We start from the raw sequence: 17,810 nt of genomic DNA, 5'->3' as shown, positions 1-17,810 counted from the left end.
CACCACAGCTTGCAGCAACGCTGGATCCTTAACCCACTGAGCAAGACCAGGGATCAAACCCACATTATCGTGGATACTAGTCGAATTCTTAATCCGCTGAGCCACAACAGGAACTCCAAAACCCAAGTGTTAATAGTGGCCCAGGTGCCCTTCACATTCCAGCCTTTAACTACCTCTTTTGCCCCCTTACCTGTTACTTCCTTCTCTTTCCTCTTCAGCTTCACTGGCCTCCTGGCTATACCTTGAACACCACCAGCACTCCAGACACATCACATTCCTGCATTAGAGCTGTTCTACTTTGGAATGTTCTCACCTCACATAGTCTGCGATGCTTATTCCCTTTCCTCCTTCATGTTTTTGTTCAGAAGTCCTGACCCCAATGAGGCCTCCCCTTAACACCACATTTTACACTGTAATCCCCACTCCCACCAGCAGGAGACCCTGTTCTTACCCTGCTCTGGTTTTCTCTCCAGGGCACAGCTAATGTACCAGATGGTTTATCTTTTTTATTATCTGCCTTCCTACACTGAATAGAATGTAGGCTTCACAAGGGCAGAGAATTTTGTCTTTACAATGCTATATCCCACATGCCTAGAACATAATACTGATATGTAAAAGGCATTCATTAAATAGTTGATGAACACATAAATTCAACAAACATTTCTCTGGTTATCATATAGCTCATCAGAAGTGACAGTAAAGTTCCTTTACTGGCTGAGCAGTTAACAAACCCGACTAGGATCCATGAGGATGAGGGTTCAATCCCTGGCCTTGCTCAGTGGGTTAAGTAAGGATCCGGTGTTGCCATAAGCTGTGGTCTAGGCTGGCAGCTGTAGCTCTGATTCCACCCCAAGCCTGGGAACCTCCATATGCCTTGGGTGTGGCCCTAAAAAGCAAAAAAAAAAGGTGCCAGTACTTTTGCTAAATTACCAGGTGAAAAAAAAATAATAAATAGAGGTTGCTCATTATTGAATTTGAAGGTGAGACAAGGTTTAGCTGTACAGATAGCTAATGGGATTTAAGATGAGGAGTGTTAAAAGCCCAAGGGTGTCTCTTTTAAATATACATAGAGGAGTTCCCGTCATGGCACAGTGGAAACGAATCCAACTAGGGACCATGAGGTTGTAGGTTCTATCCCTGGCCTCGCTCAGTGGGTTAAGGATCCGGCGTTGCTGTGAGCTGTGGTGTAGGTTACAGATGTGGCTCAGATCTGGTGTTGCTGTATCTGTGGTGTAAGCCAGCAGCTGTAGCTCTGATTCGACCCCTAGCCTGGGAACCTCCATATGCTGAGGGTGTGGCCCTAAAAAGACAAAAAAAACAAACCCCAAAAAACAAATATACATAGATACGTTGAGCACTATCACAGTGAAAATATCGCTGTTAAAATACAAAAGAGGAGTTCCTGGTGTGGCACAGCGGAAATGAATCCGACTAGGAAGCATGAGGTTACGGGTTTGATCCCTGCCCTTGCTCAGTGGGTTAAGGATCTGGCATTGCCATGAGCTGTGGTATAGGTCACAGACGCTGCTCAGATCCTGCATTTCTATGGCTGTGGCTATGGCCAGCAGCTATAGCTTCAATTCGACCCCTAGCATGGGAACCTCCATGTGCCTCAAGTGTGGCCCTTAAAAGTGAAAAAAAAAACAAATACAAAAGAATGTTAGTCAGCAAAGATCAGATTTCTAGAAGCAAATAGAAAACTTTCACAATATAAACTTTGCTTTAAAACCAGGGATCAGCAGGAGTTTCTGTTGTAGCTCAGTGCTAACAAACTCGACTAGTATCCATGAGAACATGGGTCTGATCCTTGGCCTCGCCCTGGGGGTTAAGGATCCGGCATTGCTGTAAGCTGTGGTGTAGATCACAGATGCGCCTCAGATCCCTCATTGCTGTGGCTATGGTGTAGGCCTGCAGCTACAGCTTCCATGTGACCCCTAACCTGGGAACTTGCACGCTTCAGCCTGTTTTACTATAGTCCACAGGACTTTTTTGGCCGCCCTTCAGTATGTGGAGTTCCTGGGCTACCAAGGATCAGATCCAAGCCGCAGTTATGACCTACACTGCAACTGCAGCAATGTAGTTGCTGCAAAATCCTTTAACCCACTGTGCTGGGCTGGGGATTGAGCCTGTGCCCTAGCGCTGCAGATATGCCGCCAATCCTGTTGTCCCATAGCAGGAACTCCCAAAGCTATTTTAAAAGTTTGTAAAGAACAAAAAAAAATAATAATCCTAGAATATGTGACAGACTGTATGTGGCCTGCAAAACATTAAAAAATCTCTCTTTAGAGGAAAAGATTGCTACCTCCTGCTTTAAACTTTGAAAAGTAGCAGCTATGTAGCTTGACTTTGTTCCTACCTTGTTCCTATCCTTGAGGAATTGTACTAAGTAAATCTTGAGAACTTCTCATAATACCATCAATTCCAGAGAGCTGGCATGGCTTACTGAGCTGGCATGGCTTACTTGGTCATAGAGTAGAGGGGTTTAACCATAGCAAAGATAACCACCAAAATTGCTAGAGATAACCACCAAATTGCTCATGGTATGGGGAGTGGAGGAAAAATATTACAAGCTAATGTTAGAGGGCTTTCAGTAACCTGTGGATTAGATATAATACCCCTGGCACATAAAATGCCTTCAGTCAGGGGTGGATCTTCATATTATGTTTAAAGAAATTAAGTGTACAATTAACCCTGTGGTTGTACAGTCAATGCCTAGTATTGCTGGGAACTGCACTCTAGTCTTCAGACTTTAGAGCCCATGTGTTTCTTCCCAAATCATGCTGCTCTGCAGTTCCCAAAAGACCCAGTTCAAATAGTACCTTTTTCCTACAACCTTTCTAGATTCCCCTTCCTCTTTTAATCCCTCCCACCCCCAGAAGATTATGCATATCTATTATAATTGTCAAAATATACTATTTTGGATGTGTACATATCTTATTTCACCTTCAAGTTTTCTAAGCTTTTTTTTTTTTTTGCTTTTTACGGCTGCACTTGCAGCATATGGAGGTTCCCAGGCTAGGGGTCGAATCAGAACTACAGCTGCCGGCCTACACCACAGCTACAGCAACACCAGATCTGAGCTGCGTCTGTGACCTACACCACAGCTCACAGCAACGCCGGATCCTTAACCCACTGAGCGAGGTCAGGGATCGAACCTGCATCCTCATGGATACTAGTCAGATTTATTTCTGCTGAGCCATGACAGGAACACCTAAGTCATGTAAGCTTTTTTGAGGGTTACTCTCATATCTTCATTTTTGTAACCTCACAATATAGTGCCTATGGAAAATGCTAAATGAGTAAATAAAATATAATGTTTAAATAAGACAGGTATTTTTTTTTTTACTGTAAAACAAGCACAAATGTTGCATTGTATGACATTTTATAATTTTAACTGTTGGAAGCTAATGGAAATATTCTTTATTGTGGAGTAATTTCTATCCCGTCAGGTTTGAAACTTAATGAAAGGAACATTTTTTTGTCTGTATTATTTTACTATGGTTGTAGGTATCTGTGGAATAGATGAATTTGATAAGATGGGGAATCAACATCAAGCTTTGTTAGAAGCCATGGAACAGCAAAGCATTAGTCTTGCTAAGGCTGGCATGGTTTGTAGCCTCCCTGCAAGAACTTCCATTATTGCTGCTGCAAATCCAGTTGGAGGACACTACAATAAAGCCAAAACAGTTTCTGAGAATTTAAAGTAAGTCTCTTCAAATATTTATACCTTTAATATATTGAATCCCTATAGATACGACAAAAATAACTGAGGACATAAATGGGTAGTTCACAGAAGTTGCAGTTTGCCAAGAAATGTACAAAAATATGTTAGAACACTGCACATTAAACAATGAAGTGCTACTGACTTCTACCAGATTGGAAAACTTTTTTTTAACCTTATTTTTTATTTATTTATTTATTTTTTGACAAATGTTTTAAGTATTAATCATTATTGCCAATAGGATGGGAGAGTGGATTCTCACAGACATAGTTTAGCATTTTGAAGCAGCGCTCAGCATATTTATTGCTATTTTAATGTACATTCTATTTGTTGCAGCCATTCTTTTAGGAATTGTACTCATAGACATAACCACAAGCACATAAAGATGTGTTGACTGGGTGGGTATTATGGCATTGTTTATCACTGCCAAAGTTTGGAAATAACTTAAAATGCCCATCAATAGGGAAGTGGTTGAACTGTGCGGTAAGGTTGTACAAGGGAAACCAGCAGTTAGGAGAATGAAGGTAGCTTTATGTGTACTGATAGGGAAACACATCTGTGCTTATTACTGTCAGTCGTAAGAGCACTTACATACTTATATATGTGGTATGATCCCAGTTTTTTCTGAAACCAAAGAATGTATATGTGTGTGTATACTTTCTCTTCTAATTTGTTCTGTACAGGTTGGACAAAATATATAGGAAGGGAAGAATAGACTCAAGTGATGGCCTAAGTGAGAAAAAGACCCCCCCACACACACACAAAATGTCTCATATGAAAAAAAAAATAGAGCTTTAAATTCTAGTGGAAAATAAAAAGCTAATTTCCTCATATTTAATAATAAATACTGTTACTATTAGAAATGATACATAGTAAAAAACACAGTTGTACTTTGAGATTCTGGGTATTTCTGTACCACCACCAACAAAAAAAGCCATCTATTGGTGTTTCTTAGGAAAATTACAAAGTCCTGTATTGGAAAGATCAGAAGGATCCTACTGAACAAGGATCCAGGGGACTTGGATTCTGATTTTTAATGGTACCACTGGGATGTTGGTCAAATTCTTTAATTACTCTGGATTTCAGGGGGTTTTGTCTCAAAAAGAGGAGTTATTTGGTTGGCAGATTCAGAAATGACCAAGCACTTTTATCATAGCAACTAATAGAGGTATAGATGCCCATTTAAGAAAAAATGGTATTTTTACTTCTAAGTGGGCATGGGGGCTTTGGAGTGCCTTGATGTTTTAGTGAGACAGAAGATATAGAAGTTTAAGAACTACTCAATCAGATAATCTTTGATCTATCATTTAGCATTCTAGCTTATAAATCCAATGATCCTAAATCACAGGTAGTGATATAGAACATAGAGAAGAATTTAGTGGTTTGATGGTGTGAGAAAAGACCTTGTCCTCAACAGCCAATATAGGTATATATAAGGCCATGTACATGTTGAAGAGCATGTGAGCTGGTATGTCGAGTAAATAAACAGTTTCCTAGATTTTTCCATTTGTTTTAATTCGAGTCACTGTTTCTTCTTTCTTTCACACCTCTTAGAATGGGGAGTGCTCTACTATCCAGATTTGATTTGGTCTTTATCCTGTTAGACACCCCAAATGAGGATCATGATCATTTACTCTCTGAACATGTGATTGCAATAAGGGCTGGAAAACAGAGAGCTGTTAGCAGTGCCACAGTAACTCGTATGAATAGTCAAGATTCAAATACTTCTATACTTGAAGTGGTTTCTGATAAACCACTATCAGAAAGACTAAAGGTATGTTTCTTCTCCTTAATCGTTCAGTTCGGTTCTATTTGAATGTTTAGTGCATTGGTTGTTGGAGAGCAATAGTGTATAAACTTTCATACCAAATACCTTTTATAATAGTAGATTTTATGTAAAGTTCAGGTAAAATAATCTAAGTCAACTAGACTGAGAGCCAGAACTGTAGTGTTTGGCTTATTTGGAGAATCTTTTAGAATATTAGATTATCTGAACAAGTTATTTTAGCAGAAAGATTTTATTTGCTACTTATTCTTTTAATCTTGGGCATTTTTATTATGCTTTAGGTGGTTCCTGGAGAAGAAATAGATCCAATTCCCCACCAACTATTGAGAAAATACATTGGTTATGCTCGGCAGTATGTCTACCCAAGGCTATCCACAGAAGCTGCCCAGATTCTTCAGGATTTTTATCTTGAGCTCCGGAAACAGAGCCAGCGGTTAAATAGCTCCCCAATCACAACTAGGCAGCTGGAATCTTTGATTCGTCTAACAGAGGTTTGTTTATGTTAAGGTCATGCTCTTTTGGCTTAAGAAGAGGGTAGAGAGAGGAGTTCCCTGGTGACTCACCGGGTTAAAGATCTGGCACTGTCACTGCTGTGGCATAGATTCAATCCCTTGCCCAGGAATTTCCACATGTCATGGGCACTGCACAAGAAAAGGAGGGGATTAGAGGGTAATAAGATTTCTCTTAGTTTTCTGTATAATGATTTGCTTTTCTTCCTACTGAGAGACATTAGAAACAGTATATTTAACATATCAATCAATTAGCCACTAGTGGTTAAGGATCTGGTGTCGTCAGTATGATACTGAACCCAAGTTCGCTCTGCCCATGGCATGACAGGCTGTTTCAGAAACAAGGTATTGGGGCTAAGAGAATTCTGGCAGTTAAAATTAGCTGGGTCAGAATTTGAACTTTTTTTGCTTCTAGAATCTGAATAACTCATCTTTGTTGTTTTAATAAATTAGTTAGGCATGATTCCTGAAAGTAAAAGGCAAGGAACAACCAAGTCTATTCCATAATTAAATCTTCTAGCATGAACATTCAGAAAGATGTGTTAGTAGATAAAACAGGTTTTAAAGTGAGAGAATAGGAGTTCCCATTGTGGCTCAGCAGTAACAAACCTGACTAGCATCCATGAGGGTGCAGGTTTAATCCCTGGCCTTGCTCAGTGGGTTAAGGATCCAGCATTGCTGTGAGCTATGGTGTAGGTCGCAGATACGGCTCAGATCTGGCATTGCTGTGGCTATAGTGTAGGCCGGCAGCTGCAGCTCCAATTCAGCCCCTAGCCTGGGAACCTCCATATGTCAGAGGTGTGGCCCTAAAAAGCAAAATAAATAAATAAAATGAGTGAATATTTTCATACTCAAGTTTTCAGATAATTTTTTATAATTCTGACTTTTCATATAGTACAACCCCTTCTTCCAAAGTTTTTGTGTAAAATGAATAAATGAAATAAGCTTAAACGTACTATACCTACTCAAACAAATGTGATATATATTTACCTTTTGTCATCTGAAGGTGGTTACTTTCTTTCACAGGCACGAGCCAGGTTGGAATTAAGAGAGGAAGCAACCAAAGAAGATGCTGAGGACATAGTTGAAATTATGAAATATAGGTAATATTAAATTTTTAATGCACTAGTCATCTTTCATCTCAAATTTTGTGTTTGCGTATATATACATAAAATAATTTTTTTTTTTTTTTGCTTTTAGGGCCACACCTGCAGCATGTGGAAGTTCCAAGGCCAGGGGTTGAACTGGAGCTACAGCTGCCAACCAACACCACAGCCACAGCAACACAGGATCTGAGCCAAGTCTGCAACCTATACTATAGCTCACACGGCACGCTGGATCCTTAAACCACTGATCGAGGCCAGAGATCTGAGCAAGGCCAGGCATTGAACCCACATCCTCATGGTTACTAGTCAGGTTCTTAAACTGCTGAACCACAACAGAACGCCCTCAAATTACATATTTTATTAGGCCAAGCAAAATTATTATTATTATTTTTTCTTTTTAGGGCCACACCTGGAAAGTGCATATGGAAGTTCCTGGGCTAGGTGTAGAATCAGAGCTTCAGCTCTTGGCCTACACCACAGCCACAGCAACACTGGATCCGAGCTGCATCTGTGACCTACACCACAGCTCACGTCAGTGCTGGATCCTTAACCCACTGATTCAGGCCAGGGATTGAACCCAATCTTCATGAGCAGTAGTCAGGTTGTTTTCTTGTTTTCTTTTGTTTTGTTTTTTGCTTTTAGGGCCACACCCACGGCACATGGAGATACCCAGGCTGGAGGTCCAATTGGAGCTACAGCAGTGAGCCTGTGCCACAGCTATAGCAACAGCAACATAGGATCCAAGCTGAGTCTATGACCTACACCACAGCTCACGGCAATGCTGGCTTCTTAACCCACTGAGCAAGGCCAAGGAACGAACCCGCAACTTCATGGTTCTTAGGTTTGATTCTGCTGTGCCATGACAGGAACTCCACTAGTTAGGTTCTTAACCTGCTGAGCTACAATGGGGACTCCAAATTTATTTTTATTTATCCTATTTGATCATTTATGTTCCTCAGAACAAATTATACTTTCTTGATTTAAAATATTCTGGTATAGGAGTTCCCGCCATGGTGCAGTGGGTTAAGAATCTGACTGCAATAGTTCGGGTCTCAGCTGGGCTCAGATTCAATCCCTGTCGTGGGAACTTCCATGGGCCATGCACATGCCATTTAAAAAAAAAATCTTTTGTAAATAATTTTTACATTGGGAGTTCCCGTCGTGGCGCAGTGGTTAAGAATCCAACTAGGAACCATGAGGTTGCGGGTTCAGTCCCTGCCCTTGCTCAGTGGGTTAACGATCCGGCGTTGCCGTGAGCTGTGGTGTAGGTTGCAGACGCGGCTCGGATCCCGCGTTGCTGTGGCTCTGGCGTAGGCCGGTGGCTACAGCTCCGATTCAACCCCTAGCCTGGGAACCTCCATATGCCGCGGGAGCGGCCCAAGAAATAGCAACAACAACAACAACAACAACAAATAAAAAAATAATAATAATTTTTACATTAGGAGTTCTCATCATGGCGCAGCGGAAATGAATCCGACTAGGAACAATAAGGTTGCAGGTTGGAACTCTGGCCTCACTCAAGGCCTCGTCAAGGATCTGGCATTGCCGTGAGCTGTGGTGTAGGTCAAAGACGTGGCTTGGATCTGGTGTTGCTGTAGCTGTGGTGTAGACCAGTGGCTACAGCTCCGATTTAGACCCCTGGCCTGGGAACCTCCATATGCTGCAGGTGTGGCCCTAAAAAGACAAAATAATAATAATAATAATTTTTACATTAAAAAATCAGGTGTGGAGTTGGGGAATGGGTAATACATTCATATAGTTAACCAGTTTAAAAATACACACTTTGAAAAGGCTCCTCCCCATCCTGTTTACAATCCCCCCTTCCTCTTTACCAGGATACCCATTACTTTCTTGTAAATAGTATATTACTTAACACTGATCTATACCATTTTTTTTTCCTTTTTTGGCCACAGCCATGGCATGTGCAAGTTCCCAGGCCAGGGATGGAATCTGAGCTGAAGCTACGACACAGCTGTAGCAATACTGGATCCTTACCCACTACACCGGGCCATGGGATCAAACTGATGTCTCCACAGAGACAAGCCGGATCATTAACCTGCTACCACAGTGGAAACTCCAGTAGCTCTTAATTTTTTTTTGCTGGCCCCAGGGCAGCTGCCTCATAATGAATAAAGTTATCAATAACTAATGACTACCAACCCTTTCAACCATTTCCTAACATATTACCCTCTGTGCCTTAATATCCTACTAGTTTGGCATCACACAGAGCTTGAACCATTAATTTTCTTTTTCATGACTCAGCAGTAGGGTTTGAGAGGTCTTATAAGTGAAAATTTTCCTAAGATGGCTTCATTGTGCTGGAGACCCTTCAGTTACCATCTATAAACAACCACATAGTCTAGAAATTATTATATTTTCTCATGCAACATGGTGCCAGGTCTCGGTGTATCACCATATGAAGTAAAGGAATAGCTGCAAAAACCAGTTGCCTGCCTGACTTCTAGTGGGTCCAGGTTCCTAGGAGACGAGACCAATAAGAAACTGAGAGTCCAGAGCTCCTGATGTGGCGCAACGGGATCAATGGTGTCTTGAGAAACACTGGGACTCAGGTTTGATCTTTGGCAAGGCACAATGAGTTAGGGATCCGGCTGGCATTGCCAAAGCTGTGGCTTAGGGTGCCACTCTGATCTGATCCCTGGCCCAGGAGCTACATATGCTATGGGACTGCCAAAAAAAAAAAGAAAGAAAGAAACTGAGAGTCTACCCTAACAGAGGTCCTTTTTTTCACACTGAACCCAACCAAAATTCTAGAAATGTTGGATTCTAACTTTCCTAATTAAAAACAAGGACCAGCAAAAGGGACTTCTTATTTAATGACAAGAAGTTGCCTGTGGAGTTCCTGTTGTGGCGCAGTGGTTAATGAATCGGACTAGGAACCATGAGGTTGCAGGTTCGATCCCTGGCCTTGCTCAGTGGGTTAAGGATCTGGCATTGCCATGAGCTGTGGTGTAGGTCGCAGATGCTGCTCAGATCCCATGTTGCTGTGGCTCTGAGGCTGGCATCTATAGGTCTGATTCAACCCCTAGCCTGGTAACCTCCATATGCCTTGGGAGCGGTCCTGAAAAAGGCAAAAAGACAAAAAGACCAAAAAAAAAAAAAAGTTGCCTATGCCTACTATCTTTTGAGTGTATGTATCTTTCTCTTACTGTGCCTTACACCTTTAGGCTCTTCACCTTTGGGAGTGGGACTAAGATTACCACTCCTAGTTTTCTTTCCAATGGTCTCTTGGCCTTTGGGTCTTCTGTACCTGGCTCCACTGAACAACATTATGCACTCTACTTCATAGACTGTTGCCATCAAGCAAATCAAGGGTCTGACTACACTCACCACTCTCCTTCACAGATAACATTCATTTTTTAAGGCTTTACCCTTACTCAGTTTCCTGAGGCCTCAGATCCCAGACTCTCCTCAGGCAGCCATCTGGTGTGTTTCTCTACAATAAATCCACAATAAGAATGCTAAAGTGCCCATTTATAGTTCTGCATGTGTGAATACTCATGTCAAATAGTGTTTGCATGTGCTTTTCCTTGGGAAACTTGTATTTATTTCTACTTCTCAAAGTTTCCTTGCTGGTAAAACTGAATTAATTTCAGGCTGTCAGTTTTCTTCTGGGCCCCTGAAAAAAGAAGTCTCATTATTAAGTATAAACAGCACTAGATTACTAGTTTGTTTCCCTGAGTTGCCTGAGTGTATTTACTGTTAATTTTTAATATTTATTTATTTGTTATTTGCCGCACTCAAGGCATGTGAAGTTTCTGGGCCAGGGATGGAACCCGCACCACAGCAGTGACCCAGGCCATTGCAGTGACAACATCAGATCCTTAACTTTAATCAGACTTTTCAAGGAGAGTGTTCCCATTGTGGCTCACCAGTAACGAACCCGACTAGTATGCATGAGGACTCTGGTTCTATCCCTGGCCTCACTCAGTGGGTTAAGGATCTGGTGTTGCTGTGAGCTGTAGTGTAGGTTGCAGATATGGCTCAGATACAGTGTTGCTGTGGCTGTGGTGTAGGCTGGCAGCTGCAGCTCTAATTCAACCCCTAGCCTGGAAACTTCCTCGTGCTGTGGGTGTGGCCCTAAAAAAAAAAAAAAAAAAAACCTTTTCAGGGGAAAAAAAGAGGCTAAATTGATTCCAGATGTTTGGATTACCTGGCATTATTTCCAGAATAGAGATAAAGACCCAGTAAAACACTTTGAGACTAGGTTGTGAATTATCTGCTTTGTCATCCTTAACATGCTTTCTGTCCTTAGTCTAAATTCTGAGAGGAGTTCCCACTGTGGTGCAACAAGATCACTGTGGTGCAAGGACAGTGGCATCTCTGCAGTGCCAGGACTCAGGTTTGATCCCTGCCCAGTGCAGTGGGTCAAGGATCTGGCATTGCTGCAGCTGTAGCCTAGGTCACAACTGCGGCTCAGATCTGATCCTGGCCTTGGAACTTCATATCTGTAATTCAGCCAGAAAAAAAAAAAGAAAAAGGAAAAAGAAAAAACTGTGAGAGAAGGAACCTTATCTATCGCATTTACCAGTGTATTCCCAGGACCCAGACTCATGTGTAGCACATGGTAGGTTCTTGGTAAATGTACTGCATTGATGGTAAGGTTGATCTTAGTAATCATTTTTTTGTTCATTAATCTTCCATTTCAAAGTTTCTGTCTCTTCAGCTTTTCAATGTTTCCCCTTAACATGGTTTTGAACCTGCAAAATTACATTTACCCTGGGAAGCAAAGGCCTAAATAATAAAAATCTAAACTGACAAAATACATCACAGTTATCAGAGCACATAGTTATGGAAAACAAACCTGTTGATGGGCAACAGTTCACATAAGCTTTCTCTTTTAATTGGATATACACTAGGAAGCAGAACAGAGCCACCTTCAAAGGTTGAGAGATCATTGTGAGGGGTTTTTTTGGTTTGTTTTTTTTGGGGGGGTTTTTTTGGTTTTTTTTTTTTTTGGCTTTTTAGGGCCGCACTCATGACATATGGAGGTTCCCAGGCTTGAGGGGTCAAATCAGCACTGCAGCCACAGGCCTACACCACAGCCACAGCAACTCGGGATCCAAGCTAACTCCAAGTTTTTTCTATTTAAGGAAAGTAACTGGAATATTTTTACATTCTTTCTTCAAATCTGAAGCAGTACAGCTCAGAATCAAATCCCAGATATACCACTCATTAGCTGTGTAACTTTTGGCAAGTCCTTTAGCCTTGTTTCTTCATCTGTGGAGTAGGAAAAAGAGTAGTCTCTTAAGTCATAGAATTGCTAGAAGGACTAAATGACATAATGCATGACAGATAAATAATTTAGGTAAATATTAACTGTTATAATTAATATTGTAGCCTAAGGCATTTTTTGACAACTGTTTTGTGAAAAATAGGTAGATGGTAAATTATAGGGCAAAGTAGTTAATCATAAATAAGATTATACTGTATTTCTGGAGAAATCACACAATTCATCTAATTGTTTTCTCAGTTATTACAATCTTATTGGGATGACTCATTCCTATTTGTACAACCATTCTCTTTCATGTGGGCTCTTAACCTATTCAAGGAACAAAATGAAGCTGTGTTTTTAGTAACCCTTTAAACTCATTCCCATGAGCTCCTTAAAGGCAGGAAATATACCTGTTTTGTTTACCACCATAAGCCTGCTCCCTAGTAAGTAACCAATTTATTTTTGATTAATTCCTGATTAAATAATGTCTTTGCCTATGAACCTGGCTATGAGGTTATATGTCCCATTTACAGGCAGGGAATCAGCAACAGGGCTGGAGTAGAGGGTGGCCAGTTGTATCTTTAACTAGTACTTCCAGACTTACAGCTAAAATTCACTGTCAAGTGTGTATGTCTTTCCTTGCTGATACCGTGAAAAGCAGCAGAGAGCTGAAGTAATAGGTCTATCCTTTAATATTTAACCATCATTACTGCAAGTCAGCAGAACCTTTCTAGTTCATTCCCAGAGTATGTTTCAACACTTTCTATTTGCTAGATGCTGCGCTAGGAGCTGGGAACACATCTTTACCAAGTAAAGCCTAAGTTTAGTATGTTTAGAATTTCCTTTTTTCATGAGTCAAAAAGAATGTTCCAGGTATTTATATTGTAGCCTGTCAACTTTATATTTTTATGCATTTATCTTTCCAAGTATAGAAATTTATTAAAAGTAGTAACTGTGTCCAAAATATTTGTATCCCTGTAGAGTCCATTCATAGTGAATTTCATAGTGGCCACTCAGTAGATACAGGTTTAAATCTTTGTTATGTGAGCCTCAGAGTTACTTCCACATTTTTCTTGTTATAACCTAAAGGCCTGGGACAAAAGTTTCTATAGCTGTGCCATATCGGGTAACTTTGTTTTTCTTCCCCTCCCATAAGCATGCTAGGAACTTACTCTGATGAATTTGGGAACCTAGATTTTGAACGATCTCAGCATGGTTCTGGAATGAGCAACAGGTCAACAGCAAAAAGGTTTATTTCTGCTCTCAACAACATTGCTGAAAAAACTTACAATAATTTATTTCAATTTCAACAACTTCGGCAGATTGCCAAAGAGCTAAACATTCAGGTATGATAAACCAAATACTTAGTAAATCTTTTCGTAATAATTTCAAGAGGTTTTAATTAATATAGTAGAACTTTTAAATATAAAAAGATTTAGATTGGAGTTCCTGTCATGGTGCAGTGGTTAATGAATCCGACTAGGAACCATGAGAGGTTGCGGGTTCAACTCCTGGCGTTGCTCAAGTGGGTTAGGGATCCGGTGTTGCTGTGAGCTGTGGTGTAGGTCGCAGATGGGGCTCGGATCCCACGTTGCTGTAGGCCGGTGGCTATAGCTCCAATTAGACCCCTAGCCTGGGAACCTCCATATGCCGCAGGAAGCGGCCCTAGAAAAGACCAAAATAAAGTTTTTATCTAAAATTCATACCTTCTTTTCAAAAGAGGTTCAGCATCTTGATAGGAAGAAACATCAAAACAAGACTCAGTTTCCATGTTATTTTGACAGTCCCTATGGGCAGGTCATCTTAACTTCAGCCATCTCATTTGTTAAATGAACATGAATCCACCTGCTCTGCATACTTAAAAGTTTTAGAGAAAATGAGTGTAATAGCACGTAAAACAGTTTATGTGGAAAATTGCTCACTCAGTTTCAAAAATTAGTTTTTGTTTTGAAGCTAAGCTGAAACAAATATTAAGGGTTCTCTGCATAGTGGAGTTATTTTTGATTGGCTAGGTATCATACGGAGAATAAAATGTTCTCTGTAAGAAGTACAAATAATTTTATTTGCCCAAGAAAAATTTTTACAGATTACTATTTGAGAAATTTTTATTATTATTATTTGCTTTTTTAAGGACTGCACCTGTGGCACATGGAGGTTCCCAGGCTAGGATCGAATTGGAGCTGCAGCTGCCAGGCACAGCCACGGCAACACAGGATCTGAGCTGCGTGTGTGACCTACACCACTGCTCATGGCAACGCTGGGTCCTTAGCCCACTGAGCAACACCAGGGATCGAACCCATATCCTCATGGATAATAGGTTCATAACCCACTGAGCCACAGTGGGAACTCCCAAGAGATAAATTTTTAAATCATATTTTTGCATATTACTTAATAAACTAACTCTGTTGATATTTTCTTCCAGGTTGCTGATTTTGAAAATTTTATTGGATCGCTAAATGACCAAGGTTATCTCCTTAAAAAAGGCCCAAAGGTTTACCAGCTTCAAACTATGTAAAAGGATTATCAAGCCAGACCCTCCTGAGTTTCTTAAGAAGAATATGAAAAATACAAACAAAAAAAAAAACAAAACTGTTCTCTGAAAAATGACATCACAAATGTAATATAATAAGAAAAGAGTATTTAAGTGATAAAGTCAAGTGTTAATTTTTTTATTTCTTCAAAAGGCTAAAAATAAATTGTTTACATTTCTTCTCTAAATGATAGAAATTATTTATAGTTTTACTTTTGACCTATCTTTTATTCTTATAAATATTTCCTGGAGTTCCCGTCGTGGCTCAATGGTGACGAACCCAACTAGTATCCATGAGGACTCGGGTTAGATCCCTGGCCTTGCTCAGTGGGTTAAGGATCCAACATTGCTGTGAGCTGTGGTGTAGGCTGGCAGCTTATAGCTCTGATTCCACCCCTAGCTTGGGAACCTGCATGTGCAGAGGGTGCAACCCTAAAAGGATTAAAAAAAAAATGTCGGGCTTCCAGGACTTATGGATGCTCAGAGCCTGACGCCGACGCTACCGGAACCGCGGGGGCAGAGGGGCTTTGCTCTGATTTTCCAATAAAGCTGTTGGTCTGATTAAAAAAAAAAAAAAAAAAGTGATATCAAATGTCCATCTGGGTAAGGATTCACCAAGTTAAATAGTTCTGACACACAAAATTGAATGAATTATCTTTTAGAAATAAGTTGAAAACAACTTTAAATTCCCCCCAAAATTGAAAATATTTTATATTGACTTTTTTATTGAGGTAACTTTGGTTTACAACTTTAAGTTTCATGTGTACAATAATTTAATTAGACTTCTGACTATACTGCTGCATGCTTACCAAAAGTCTAGTTTCCATCTATATACTGACATTTTTTTTTTTGTCTTTTCTTTTTAGGGCCACAAAGCAGCATATGGAGGTTCCCGGGATAGGGGTGAAATGAACAGAGAAATGTTGTACGCCTGTTATGTAGTATTGTGTACATCAACTATAATTCAGTTTTTAAAAATGAAAAGAATAACATAATTAGATGGATCTAACTGGTAAATACTGAAGTCTGCAACCTGGAGTCAGAACAGATCTTCTTTTCAAATATGCAATGTTAACCATAAGATAAACCTTAACAAATCCCAAAAAGTAAAAATATTAGGCAACAATCTTTCATCAGAAAGCAGTAAAACTAGAAATTTAAGATTAATATGTAAATAGCTTTTGAGTCTAGAAATCAAAACCAAAAATTTCATATATTGCCTATGAGCTAACACTAGTCCTGGGAAATTCAGAATATCACTGCAGATATATGAATCAGTTAATAGAAGGAGTTTTGGGCCCAAGCCCATCTTACAGTGGCCCAAGTGAATCCCTAAACCTATCCTACCTTATAGTTATCTCAGTTCCTGAGTGCCTTATTGGACTAGACATACTTTAAGAATCTCCACTTGGCTCCCTAATTTGTGGATCAGGGCTATTCTGAAAGGAAGGCTCTCTATGTATAATTTTTTTCAGCCACCCCCACAGTATATGTAAGGGATAAAATCCCAGCTGGAGCTGTGACCTGTGCCACAGCTGTGGCAACACTGGATCCTTAACCCACTGCCCCGGGCCAGGAGTCAAACCAGCACCTCCACAGAGACAAGCTGGATCTTTAACCCACTGTGGCCAAAGCAGGAACTCTAGGAAGACCATATATTATGAGAGTAGGGCCAAAATAGTAAACCAGAGGCAATGCACATTCCTAGAGGAATCACAGAGATTACTGCCACCCATTTATTTTGGAGGAGGAAGTACCTGATTTAATTCACTTTATTGCAGAAGGTGTTTTAGAAAAATAGCAGTAGAATATCTTAAATTACTCTGATTGCAGCTATAGTTCCCGATATTGTCTCTTTACTAGAGCAAGTCAGCATAATCACTAGAACTTGGTAGGAAGCTATACATTTGGCAAATGCTATTTTCTCTGTCTTAATGAGAGAACACTGACAGCAGTTTGCTTTCACCTGCCAAGGAGAACAATATTTCTTCATTGTCTTATCTTGGGTCTATGATAACTCTGACTCTGTCATAGTTTAAGGTACAGAGACTTTGACCATCTCACCATTCTATGGGCTGCCAGTTCTGGTCCATACCTTGATGATGCCATGCTGACAGAATGATGAGCAGGCTATACCAGATACCCTAGACACCTTGGCAAGTCATCTATGCCATAACCTTTGAGGTAAATCCCACAAAAATTCAGGGGGTCTGTTTCATCAGTGAAGCTTCTAGGGTCCAGTAGTCTGGAACCTATCAGAATATACACTGCAGGAGTTCCTGTTATGGCGAAGCAGAAATGAATCCAACTAGTATCCATGAGGCTGCAGGTTTGATCCCTGGCCTTGCTCAGTGGGTTAAGGCTCCACTGTTGCCTTGAGCTGTGGTGTAGGTCACAGATGCAGCTTGGAACCTGCGTTGCTGTGGCTGTGGTGTGGCTGGCAGATGTAGCTCTGATTCAACCCCTAGCCTGGAAACTCATATGCTGCAGGTGCGGCCCTAAAAAAGAGAAAAAATAAAAAAATTGCTACAAAGTGAAAGACAAGTTGCTATACTTTGCTCCCCATTCTACTCCGAAAGAGACACAATACTTGTCCTGCTTTGGACTTTGGACGTCAAACACAACACACTAGGTGCGCCACTGACCCGTTTATTGTGTAATCCGTATTTCTAGTTTTAATGGGGCTCTGTGATACTGTCCTTTATATATATGACCTATATATATGTCCATATATATATATATATGACCTATATATTCACCTCTGTTTCTGGCACAGAGCTTCCAAAACCCTTGGAATTTCCTGAGCAATAAGCAATGGGAGCATTTTTTTTTTCCCCATAATACTTGGTCTCTTGTCCTCTGTTCCTGAAATCACTTCAGAGCCATTAAGGTGAAATGGGTGTTTGTTATTCATAACAAGCTCCC

General features: G+C 40.4%; 1 protein-coding gene across 1 annotated transcript in view; it reads left to right on the top strand.

Moving 5' to 3' along the window:
• MCM8 (minichromosome maintenance 8 homologous recombination repair factor) overlaps positions 1-15,035 on the top strand; it is a 47,366-nt gene extending 32,331 nt beyond the window's left edge. Inside the window, exons 14-19 of the mRNA XM_047771698.1 lie at positions 3,508-3,703; positions 5,276-5,495; positions 5,789-5,998; positions 7,043-7,119; positions 13,512-13,701; positions 14,778-15,035. Of these exons, the coding sequence (XP_047627654.1) occupies positions 3,508-3,703; positions 5,276-5,495; positions 5,789-5,998; positions 7,043-7,119; positions 13,512-13,701; positions 14,778-14,870 (986 nt within the window). The 3' untranslated portion in view covers positions 14,871-15,035. The remainder of the gene's footprint in view (positions 1-3,507; positions 3,704-5,275; positions 5,496-5,788; positions 5,999-7,042; positions 7,120-13,511; positions 13,702-14,777) is intronic.
• The last annotated feature ends 2,775 nt before the right edge of the window (positions 15,036-17,810 follow it).

Source organism: Phacochoerus africanus, chromosome 3 (genome assembly GCF_016906955.1).
Source record: "Phacochoerus africanus isolate WHEZ1 chromosome 3, ROS_Pafr_v1, whole genome shotgun sequence".
NCBI lineage: Eukaryota > Metazoa > Chordata > Mammalia > Artiodactyla > Suidae > Phacochoerus > Phacochoerus africanus.
Note: the sequence above shows the minus strand (reverse complement) of the source record. Positions and strands in the feature narration are given on the sequence as shown.